We start from the raw sequence: 12,460 nt of genomic DNA on the forward strand, positions 1-12,460 counted from the left end.
CATCTTTGATAAATAGGACGTTTAATTCAAATCAAAATCACATTTTATTGGTCACATACATGTGTTTAGCAGATGTTATTGTGGGTGTAGTGAAATGCTTGTGTTTCTAGCTCCGACAGTGCAGTAATATCTAATAAGTAATATCTAACAATTTCACGACATATACCCAAAACACACAAATCTAAGTATTTGAATCTAGGTTTCTCTGTTGACATGATCCATCCCACCAGAGGGTGGAGGGGCTCCTGTATCAGTGGTTTTGACCAGATAAACACCTGCAGACACACAGTATAGTGCCTCCCATGTACTCTCCTAAGATTGGACTCTTCTATACCACGTATCACATGACTGTGTACAAAACTGCAAGGGGTATACAGTGCATTCATTAAGTATTCAGACCCCTTCACTTTTTAAACATTTAGTTACATTACAGCCTTATTCTAAAGTTGAATAATTTTATAATTGAATAATCAATACCCCATAATGACATCACAATAACCCATAATGACAAAACAAAATCATTTTTTAAAAACATTTTTACAAATGTATTTACTTAAGTATTCAGACCCTTTGCTATGAGACTCGAAATTGAGCTCAGATGCATCCTGATTCAATTGATCTTCCTTGAAATGTTTCTACAACTTGATTGGAGTCCACTTGTGGTAAATTCAATTGATTGGACATGATTAGGAAAGGCTCACACCTGTCTATATAAGGTCCCACAGTTTACAGTGCATGTCAGAACAAAAACCAAGCCATGAGGTCAAAGGAATTGTCCATATTGCTCTGAGACAGGATTGTGTCGAGGCACAGATCTGTGGAAGGGTACCAAAAAATGTCTTCAGCATTGAAGGTCCCCAAGAACACAGTGGCCTCCATCATTCTTAAATGGAAGAAGTTTGGAACCACCAAGACTCTTCCTAGAGCCGGCCGCCCGGCCAAACTGAGAAATCGTGGGAGAAGGGTCTTGGTCAGGGAGGTGAACAAGAACCTTATGGTCACTCTGACATAGCTCCAGAGTTCCTCTGTGGAGATGGGAGAACCTTCCAGAAGGACAATCATCTCTGCAGCACTCCAGCAATCAGGCCTTAATGTAGTAATGATTAAATTGTCAAAATTTATTTCAATGGACAATTAAGTGAACTGTTCACTACTGTAAGTTGCTCTGGATAAGAGCGTCTGCTAAATGACTAAAATGTAAAATGTCTTACTCGTACCTCAGCCAGCATTGTGAATGGTTAGGAAATAATATGTCATGTTTTACTCGTACCCCAGCCAGCATTGTGAATGGTTAGGAAATAATATGTCATGTTTTACTCGTACCCCAGCCAGCATTGTGAATGGTTAGGAAATAATAGGTCATGTTTTACTCGTACCTCAGCCAGCATTGTGAATGGTTGGGAAATAATATGTCATGTTTTTGCTCGTACCTCAGCCAGCATTGTGAATGGTTAGGGAATAATATGTTGTGTTTTACTCGTACCTCAGCCAGCATTGTGAATGGTTAGGAAATAATATGTTCCTGTGGCTCAGTTTGTAGAGCATGGTGTGTGCAACGCCAGCATGGTGTGTGCAACGCCAGGGTTGTGGGTTTGATTCCCACGGGGGGCCAGTACAAAGAAAATGCATGAAATGTATGTATTCACTACTGTAAGTCGCTCTGGATAAGAGCGTCTGCTAAATGACTAAAATGTAAAATGTCTTACTCGTACCTCAGCCAGCATTGTGAATGGTTAGGAAATAATATGTCATGTTTTACTCGTACCTCAGCCAGCATTGTGAATGGTGTCTGAGGCGGTGACATACTAGACCATGGCAGTAAATCTAATACTTAGGTGTTTTTAGTCATGCATGAAAGGTCTGGGGTGGTTCTGTGGTTATAAGTTACTGACCTTGGAATACATTTCTGGCCATGCTGGCAGGGTCTGAATCAAACCCAATGTCCACCTGGTACACTGGCAGGGTCTGAATCAAATCCAATGTCCACCTGGTACACTGGCAGGGTCTGAATCAAATCCAATGTCCACCTGGTACACTGACAGGGTCTGAATCAACCCAATGTTAAGGGGAGGGAAGATTGGTCAAGAGGGTGATGATTATTGTTGTTCTACTCCCTGATTGTTATGCAACAACACTGTTTACAAAAGCTTTGTTAAATCAGCACAACAGTTTTCAGCTGTGCTAACATAATTGCAAAAGGGTTTTCTAATAATCAATTAGCCTTTTAAAATGATAAACTTGGATTAGCTAACACAACGTGGCATTGGAACACAGGAGTGATGGTTGCTTATAATGGGCCTCTGTATGCCTATGTAGATATTCCATTAAACAATCAGCTGTTTCCAGCTACAATAGTCATTTACAACATTAACAATGTCTACACTGTGTTTCAGATCAATTTGATGTTATTTTAATGGACCAAAAAAGTGTTTTTCTTTCAAAAACAAGAACATTTCTAAGTGACTCCAACCTTTTGAACGGTAGTGTTAATCATTTTAGAATAAGGCTGTAATGTAACAAAATGTGGAAAAAGTGAAGGGGTCTGAATACTTTCCGAATGCACTGTATTGTTACACCATGTAGCAGCAGTATAGACCTAGTCTGTTCATTATATACATCTACATGATGTATTGTTACACCATGTAGGAGCAGTATAGACCTAGTCTGTTCATTATATATATCTACATGATGTATTGTTACACCATGTAGGAGCAGTATAGACCTACAGTAGCTGGCTACTTATTTATATGTTGTTTGACTGAATGAAACTGCCTTAAATGTGCTGTAGAAAAAAAATATATTCTCACTAATCAATCACCACATTCCTGTCTTTGTATGTCTCAATATAATAGTATTATTTAATTAAATCCATGTAAAATAATCTTAGTCTGAAAATAAAATGTGATCCTCAACTGCGTTTCCCTCCAGTCAGCAGACGGCGATGTGCGTCTTTCAGGCGATGCTGCAGCGTGACGTATAATCTAGTGGACGGTTCTTCATAAACAGCTCGTCAACCACCTCGGTAGCTTGCTAGCCAACATAGCCGAAAGATTCAAGCTATTTATACGCTTTCGGTCTATATTAGCTACTGTGTTTTAGACACACTTCTGTCGTATCTACTTGTTAACCTATTTCATTTAATATTACGTTATTTTTTATTAGTCAGCTATAGTAGCTGGCTGGTTAAGTTAGCATTAGCCTAGTCGCTAATGATAGCTAGCTAGCTAACATCCCCGAACATGAGCTCCATAAACTACTCCCCTCCTGTTAAAGAAGAGGAGGTCTGCTGGACGGAGAAAGAAGCTCTGGGGCTGAACATTGTCGTGAAAGAGGAGACGGAAGAGGAGGATGTTACAGTAAAACAAGAAGTAGAGGGTGAGGCTGTTACAGTGAAAGATGAAGAGAAAGACGTTTCAGTTAAACAAGAGGAAGAAGAGGATGATGCTGTTTTTGGAGTGAAGAAGGAAGGAGAGATTACTGTCACATTGAAAGATGAAGAGGAGGAGACAGGAGATCTGAGTAACACCAGTAAGTACCGCCTTCAATTAGTTTTTAACTTTGGATATTCGGAGTTGGCTCGTCAATATCTCTTCAACGGAGGGTCCTGGGATGATGACTGATATGTCTAGAATCAGACGACGTAGAGAACAAGCTACCCCTTGTTTTCTCCGTTCCGTTTCCAAAAAGTGACTTAACATATATATTTGAGGAGGGTCTATCTGCTGACCGCAGACTGGGGGGCCACGGCATGTAGTGATTTTAATGTAGTGATGTTTTACTACACACCGTGACCCCCAATAGAGCCATGTGAGAGTTGGTTTGGCTACACCCAAGATTATGAATATACTGACAAGATGTCTCTCCGCCCTAACAAGGGGAGTCGTTGTCCACAAAGCTGCACTGTGGGCTGTCTCGCTCCCACCTATCCTGTCTTTGGATTGGTGGATACATCTTATTATTGTAATCTATTGTTTATATTCTATGAGGGTTGTTGTCGTCAACCGCCTGTATTCAATGGAGAGAGATGCTAAGCTACTAGCATGAATATGCATAGCGATCTGGAGACAAATCCTATAGTGTTTTATCAAAGTTGTCGGTATGTCACGTGTCCACATAACAACTTAATCATTACGAAACTTATGTTAGATCAAGTTAACCTCAAGTAGCAAATAAGCCATTCATTTTGTTGTTGACCAAATTCAACACTTTCCACATTGGGTTGATAATTGTTTCCACTTGGATACAACCAACTGTAACCTACTGGCATGACCTAGAGAGTTACAACCTACAGTAACCTACTGGCATGACCTAGAGAGTTACAACCTACTGTAACCTACTGGCATGACCTAGAGAGATACAACCTACTGTAACCTACTGGCATGACCTAGAGAGATACAACCTACTGTAACCTACTGGCATGACCTAGAGAGTTACAACCTACTGTAACCTACTGGCATGACCTAGAGAGATACAACCTACTGTAACCTACTGGCATGACCTAGAGAGATAGAACCTACTGTAACCTACTGGCATGACCTAGAGAATTACAACCTACTGTAGTCTACTGGCATGACCTAGAGAGTTACAACCTACTGGCATGACCTAGAGAGATACAACCTACTGTAACCTACTGGCATGACCTAGAGAGTTACAAACTACTGTAACCTACTGGCATGACCTAGAGAGATACAACCTACTGTAACCTACTGGCATGACCTAGAGAGATACAACCTACTGTAACCTACTGGCATGACCTAGAGAGATACAACCTACTGTAACCTACTGGCATAACCTAGAGAGTTACAACCTACTGTAACCTACTGGCATGACCTAGAGAGTTACAACCTACTGTAACATACTGGCATGACCTAGAGAGATACAACCTACTGTAACCTACTGGCATGACCTAGAGAGATACAACCTACTGTAACCTACTGGCATGACCTAGAGAGATACAACCTACTGTAGCCTACTGGCATGACCTAGAGAGATACAACCTACTGTAACCTACTGGCATGACCTAGAGAGATACAACCTACTGTAACCTACTGGCATGACCTAGAGAGTTACAACCTACTGTAACCTACTGGCATGACCTAGAGAGATACAACCTACTGTATTCTTTCTACCAATTGATTGGTTGACATTTTATGACGTGTATTTGTTCATATAGACACACCCCATGTGTTTAATAAAATCAACTGTATGTGCAGAACTTGAACTGAACTGATGCTTCAAGCGTTTGATTAAATAATTAACACACACAAATTACTTGACGAAGCCAGAGGTCAATATAACCAGAAGAAGATAACCAATTCCCCACCTGCTGCTGGCCTTCGTTAATTCTGACGTTATGCTCCTGAAGTTTCCGGTAAAATAGGCAAACTTTTTCAATTTCCGTTTGAAGTGCCAATTTATCTTTCCATTTCTACCGATCTGCGTGCCAGTTACGAACGAGGGACAACACCTGTTTGGCTCCGCCACTTCCTGGGTCGGTGAAGTGAGGTATTAAATTTAAGGATTAAATCATTTAAGGAATATATCCGAGTCTCACGCTCATCACCTGTGGAATGCGGGGCTTCCAGCGAGGTGTGGATTTAATAGTATGTTGTACCTAGTTTCCCTCCTTCAGGGAACAGTAGTTATAGTCAAAAAGTTAAGCTTGTCATATGATGAACTTTAACTTAAATACTGGATCTTGCTGTGGGACAGTTTTTTTGTATTCAGATCTCTGAAATGCTCTCTAACTACGTAACATTTAGTGTCTCCTCATGTTACGCTGGGAAAACAGTTTTCATGGGCACAGAAATCCTAAATCATTTCAGAGTTTGCTAAATCCAATGGTTCTAACCGAGAGTCACCTTAACTTTATTGACACCCAAATGGATACTGTCATTAATGCAGTTCTTCAATAATTACACATAATACTTAATACTGTAGCTGTTTAGTTACAGTCACATGTTCAACTATCATCAGCTGATCCAGGAATTCATTTTCTGCATGCCAGTCAAATGTAGTTCTTCATTCATTACACCGGTAAAGACAGTTATGCCGTGCTCCATGTTGGATCCAACATCCCTAACAAATTGATGTTCATAATGTTATTGTCTACTTGATTTACAGTAGGGTCTTGTTAGTCCGTTTGGAAACGGAGATACTTAGCTCATAATGTGTAGAGAACTGTTCCTTGTTGGATAGGCTATTGTACAACACACAGAGCTATTTTCCTTTATTCAGGACATTTAGAATGACAACACATTACAGAGTAGCCTAGTGGGATTATTCACAAAATTATCTGGTGATCAGGTTATGAATTGTCATGACAAAGACATTTTAGTCTCCTTGTTTCACCTAAAATATTAAATTATTTATAGTCCTAGGTCTATGTTATTGTTAGGTGAAGTTATGGGTCCTACAGTAGGTCTATGTTATTGTTAGGTGAAGTTATGGGTCCTACAGTAGGTCTATGTTATTGTTAGGTGAAGTTATGGGTCCTACAGTAGGTCTATGTTATTGTTAGGTGAGATTATAGACCACATACACTTAGTGGACAAAATCTCATTGTCAGGCTGATGGAAAACTAGCCAATGATCATTTTACTGGTTGAAGTCGTTTTTAAATATAAAGTAGTACATTTTTGACAATAACACAAACATTATATTAAATCAGACAAACCCTCCCCTATCCCGGACGACGGTGGGCCAATTGTGCGTCGCCCCATGGGCCTCCCGGTCGCGGCCGGCTGCAACAGAGCTTGGACTCGAACCCAGAATCTCTAATGGCACAGCTTAGGCCACTTGCTCACCATTTTTGCTCCAGGCAGATATACTACATCCATAACTAGCGGTTTCTGCATTAGCAGGGAGGTGTTTCTGCAATCAAATTGTGTGCGCATCGCCCTTGTCGCAATTTTAGCAAACACAGAAAGGTGCCTATATTTGAGAACAAAAGTGGCCTGGCACACTGCTTAGGAGTTCAACACCTTTTACTTATTTCTAGTTACTACTAATGTGAAAACAAGACTAAATATGACTATTGTTGCTCACTTGACTGTCTTAAGACAATTGTCAAGTAATTTTAACATTCATTACAGACGTCAATTGTTGTACAGTATCATGGCTACGCTGTTGGCATCACCTTTTTCAGTGGATTTCTGCTGTTGTGGGCCTTTAACTATCTGTCTGACTTGTTCACACAGGAGAGAGACGTGACTATCATGGATCCTCTGGGGAGCCTCAACATCATGATGCTAACGAGGCAGAGACGAGTTTGTCCAGATTCTATCACCTCAAGAAACACCAGCAGAGACCCACAGGGAAGAAATCTATCTGCTGCTCTGACTGTGGAAAACATTGCAAATCTTCATCAGAACTTAAAATACACCAGCGAACACACACAGGAGAGAAATCTCACCACTGTTTTGATTGTGGGAAGAGTTACTTAAGATTAAAAGCACTAAAAGTACACCTGAGAATTCACACTGGAGAGAAACCTTACAGCTGTGATCAATGTGGGAGGAGTTTTACTACATATTTCTCTCTGACTCTACACCAGAGAATACACACAGGAGAGAAACCGTACAGCTGTACTCAATGTGGGAAGAGTTTTACTCAGTCAAGCAACCTGTTATCACACCAGAGGATACACACAGGAGAGAAATCTTTTAGTTGTAATCAATGTGTGAAAAGTTTTATTTCATCTAGTTACCTGACTGTACACCAGAGAACACACACAGGAGAGAAACCTTATAGCTGTGATCAATGTGGGAAGACTTTTATTTCATCTTGCCATCTGACTAGACACCAGCGAGTACACACAGGAGAGAAACCTTATAGCTGTAATCAATGTGGGAAGAGTTTTACTACATCTGGCTATCTTACTCTACACCAAAGAACACACACAGGAGAGAAACTTTATAGCTGTGATCAATGTGGGAAGAGTTTTGCTACATCTGGCTCTCTGACTCTACACCAGAGAAGACACACAGGAGAGAAACCTTTTAGCTGTGATCAATGTGGGAAGAGTTTTACTACATCTGGCTCTCTGACTCTACACCAGAGAAGACACACAGGAGAGAAACCTTATAGCTGTGGTCAATGTGAGAAGAGTTTTACTACATCTGGCTCTCTGACTCTACACCAGAGAAGACACACAGGAGAGAAACCTTTTAGCTGTGATCAATGTGGGAAGAGTTTTACTACATCTGGCTCTCTGACTCTACACCAGAGAAGACACACAGGAGAGAAACCTTATAGCTGTGGTCAATGTGGGAAGAGTTTTACTACATCTGGCTGTCTCTCCAGATCAAAACACCTCAAGAAACACCTGCAGAGATCCACAGGGAAGAGAACTCACTGCTCCTCTGACTGTGGGAAGAGATTCACCTCTTCATCAGGCAGTAAAATTAATCAGAGAATCCACACAGGAGAGAAACCTTATAGCTGTACTCAATGTGGGAAGAGTTTTACTTCATCTAGCCATCTGACTCTACACCAGAGAATACACACAGGAGAGAAACCTTATAGCTGTGATCAATGTGGGAAGAATTTTGCTGCATCTGGCTCTCTGACTCGACACCAGAGAAGACACACAGGAGAGAAACCTTATAGCTGTGGTCAATGTGGGAAGAGTTTTACTACATCTGGCTGTCTGACTCTACACCAGAGAACACACACAGGAGAGAAACCTTATAGCTGTGATCAATGTGGGAAGAGATACTCTAGTAAAAGACCTCTGATTAAACATCAGAAAATACATGAAGGAGTTGTTTCATGATATCAATGAATTAATGTCACAATGTAGAATGTTTAAACATTGTAGTAGGAGTATTTTAATGATGTCACAATGTAGAACCCTAAACGTTTGTCCCCTGTTCTATTGATTTCAACATGATATGGATATTAGCCTCAGGGGAAAAATCCAGGCTCTGAAATGGATGAGTACTATTTATGAGATTTAATAAAAAGTGACTAACAAAAAAAGAGTTGTGTTACACTTACCACGTTGGTGACGCACTTGAATCAAAATGTATCTGGCTGTTTTCTACAAATTGTCCTCTAACCAGTGATGTACACATTATTCCCAGATTCTGTGTGGTTTTTGAGCTGTTAGTTTTAACAGGACATTCAACCTCATCTCCCTCCTCTCGGTACAATTGATTTCAACATGATATCGATGAGTTATGACAAATAAGTATTGTGTTCCTTTGTTTACCGACCCCTAAATTGAAATGCATCACTCCAAAATGTAGCTGACTTTCTTTCTGCAGGTTGTCCTCTAACCAGTGAGGTAAAAGATATCTCCATTTCCATGTGTTTTTTTTTTGTTGTGTTAGTTTCAGGAGCAGATTCAACCTGATTTCCCCCCAAATGGATATAAGATTTGTGTTTAGCTAGTGCGTTGCTATGGATCTTTATTTATTTTGACTGCACGTTTTTCTGTATTGGAGATGAGTTTTGTTTGGGCTCGTTCCAACGGGACGAGAGTTCTAGAAGCTAGTGGGATTTAGAAAGAGGAGAGTTCTAGAAGCTAGTGAGTTTTAGGTAGACGAGTGTTCTAGAAGCTAGTGAGTTTTAGGATTCTATAGAAAGAAAAATGAGAAAATTGTATATTATTATTTAGAAATACGTGTTTTTTCCTTGTTTTTAATTGTTGACAGCCAGTAGACACCATGTTTATATTGTAGAAGGTGAAGCATTGTAGTTGATTATAATGTGAAATGGAAGTTGTTTTCTGTTGGTGGTGAGCAAACTTTTCCAACAAAAATATAGGATATATTTGTTGTCTTAAGGTGTTACAGGCTTTGGTTTTTCCATTTATGTTTTGAGGTTGGACTTTAGCACGTATAGCTCGTTAGCACGTATAGCTTGTTAGCACGTATAGCTCGTTAGCACGTATAGCTCATTAGCACGTATAGCTCGTTAGCACATTTAGCACGTATAGCTCGTTAGCACGTATAGCTCGTTAGCACGTATAGCTCGTTAGCGCGTATAGCTCGTTAGCGCGTATAGCTCGTTAGCACGTCTAGCCCGTCAGCACGTCTAGCCCGTTAGCACGTCTAGCTCGTTAGCCCGTCTAGCCCGTTAGCCCGTCTAGCCCGTTAGCACGTAGGACGCACTGATTGGTGTCACCTCGTTAGTCAGTATGTGTTACACCTGTGCTGGCTTGTCCATCTCGTTAGTGGGAAGGTGTTTCACCTGAGCTGGTCCAGGTTCTATTTAAGAGTGTCTGGCCCAGTTCTCCAGTTGTCTTGATACATGTGGAGAGTCAACACCTTTAGTTGCTCCACCTTTTTGGTTTGCTTCCTGTCTTTAAGTTTGGTGTGGGTTTTTCTTTTCTTTGCCTCTTCTTGGGCAGATTTAGTGGGTCTCATGGTGGGTGTCTTTTACATCCCAGTTGTTGTTACTAGTCAACTTTCAGTGGACACTGTGAGAGCAAAATTGCAAGATTATGTTATAATACTTTTATTGCATCAAATGGTTGTTTTATGCAACAGAATAGAGGGTTCTTATAACTATTGTGTCTGTGTGTTCTACTGAGGAAGGGCCTCTGGGAGAAAACACTGACAGGAGATTTACAATGTCTTTTGGGTGATTTAAACCTAAAGAGACTGCATTCCAGAGCATGAGTTAATGTTTCTGTTCTATATGGTACCAGGGAGAGATGACCCCAGGGCCAGACCCTGGTCTCTACACAAAGAGTACTGTTTTTACAGAAGATACTGTCTGCTGAGAATTATAAGTATCTTTCATACAAATCTTAACCTTGTGACCCGTTCTATACATCTGTTTGTCATGTAGGTTGAAAGGGGTGCAAAAGACCTTGGTACTTTTGTCTCAGGGCTCTCAATGAATCATCTAGGGGTGATTCGTCGACCAGCCATCATTATCGTAGGGCACTCAATTGATTCACTTTATAATTGTATGTTGTATTGACCTGCTCCCTTATTATTAAGTGAATAAAGATTTAGTTTAAGTATAACTCTGACTTGTGTGATAAGTTTGTCTCATTTGATATTAAAGAAATTAACAAACACATTTGGCGATGGGAACGTGAATCTTGACTTGGTGACTGACAACCTGGGTAAATGACAACCTGGGTAAATGACCTGGCTCCTGACGACCTGGGTAAATGACAACCTGGGTAAATGACCTGGCTCCTGACGACCTGGGTAAATGACCTGGCTCCTGACGACCTGGGTAAATGACCTGACTCCTGACGACCTGGGTAAATGGTGCACGAGGGATCCCTCTAACTTGGGATCTGAGGGAGACCACACTTCGGGAACAGAGCAGATGAACCCACCTTTGATCTGAGAGGATACCACAACTCAAACCTAGTTTTTTTTTAAAGAATGAGGTGAGCAAAACATGCAAGTGCAGGCTCAGAGTGTGTATTCCTGTGTGTGATATATTTAGGCTGAATATCGATATAAGATATATATCCTGATATTTTTTCTGCAAAGTGAGAGCAAATGTTCAGTCAAAGTCAAAGCCAGATATGACATGTCTCAAGTAGTTTTATTGAAAGCGGCTATTTCAGTGAACAGTTGAAAAATCAAATGAATAAATAATAAACAGGGCTCTTCACCTGGTTCAGATGAAATGCTCAGCTGTTCAAATAACAATAACATGTAAACATAAACACTGTATAACAACAGGATAACCTTTTCTGAAATCAAAGCTCCATAAGGTGCACATTTAAATAAATACAAATATCTTAAACAAAAATAACCAATAAAATAAAATAGGCCTATCTTTTTCTGAAATAAATATTATATATATTTATGAGAAAAGTCAAAAAAATTTTTAGTTTGACAACTTTAAATGGCTTATTAAAATCAAATTACAGATTTCTTCTCCTTTCTAACAAATCCACAGATGCAAATAACGAACATTACAAAATAATAAAATATGACAAACCCTAGTAAGGGCAGCAATTATATATAAATAAAGAACAAAATAAAGTGCTCAGTTTGAGAAAATGTTTTTTAAACATCAGCCTGAGATTACCATTTGCTTTTTGTTAACTCAATTTCTTATCTGAACAGCCTCAACCAGTTGCACAAGAAAGACAGCGACTAATATACACCAAAACAATGTAAAGAGCGTGAATGTTGTAGCTATGTTTGCTAGAAAGCTACCGAGGTGTCTGACTAGCTGTTGTTGTTGAAGGAGCGTCCCGTCCACTAGATTATACGTCACACTGGCAGCATCGCCTGAACCTAAAAGACGCACATCGCCATCTGCTGACTGGAGGGCAACGCAGTTGAGGAACCAAACGTTTATTTTTCATTTATTTCATAAAAGTTTAATATTATATTAAGTCGTTCAAAGAGAAGCATGTGTTAATTGATTCGTTTTTAATGAGTGAGAATTTAAAACAAACTTTACACCCACTACATATTTGCATTGAACCATACTTCTGACATGGATCATTTTGACCCGAGGCATATCTTTTA

At 40.0% G+C, this 12,460-nt stretch overlaps 1 protein-coding gene across 1 annotated transcript in view; it reads left to right on the forward strand.

Moving 5' to 3' along the window:
- Positions 1-8,685, forward strand: part of LOC115186763 (zinc finger protein 420-like) — a gene marked incomplete at both ends in the record, with an annotated part of 30,851 nt that extends 22,166 nt beyond the window's left edge. The window contains 2 exons of the mRNA XM_029746271.1: positions 7,446-8,213; positions 8,400-8,685. Coding sequence (XP_029602131.1) covers positions 7,446-8,213; positions 8,400-8,685 — 1,054 coding nt within the window. The remainder of the gene's footprint in view (positions 1-7,445; positions 8,214-8,399) is intronic.
- Positions 8,686-12,460: the final 3,775 nt, after the last annotated feature.

The sequence above is a fragment of the Salmo trutta genome, unplaced genomic scaffold (assembly GCF_901001165.1).
Source record: "Salmo trutta unplaced genomic scaffold, fSalTru1.1, whole genome shotgun sequence".
NCBI classification, from domain to species: Eukaryota; Metazoa; Chordata; class Actinopteri; order Salmoniformes; family Salmonidae; genus Salmo; species Salmo trutta.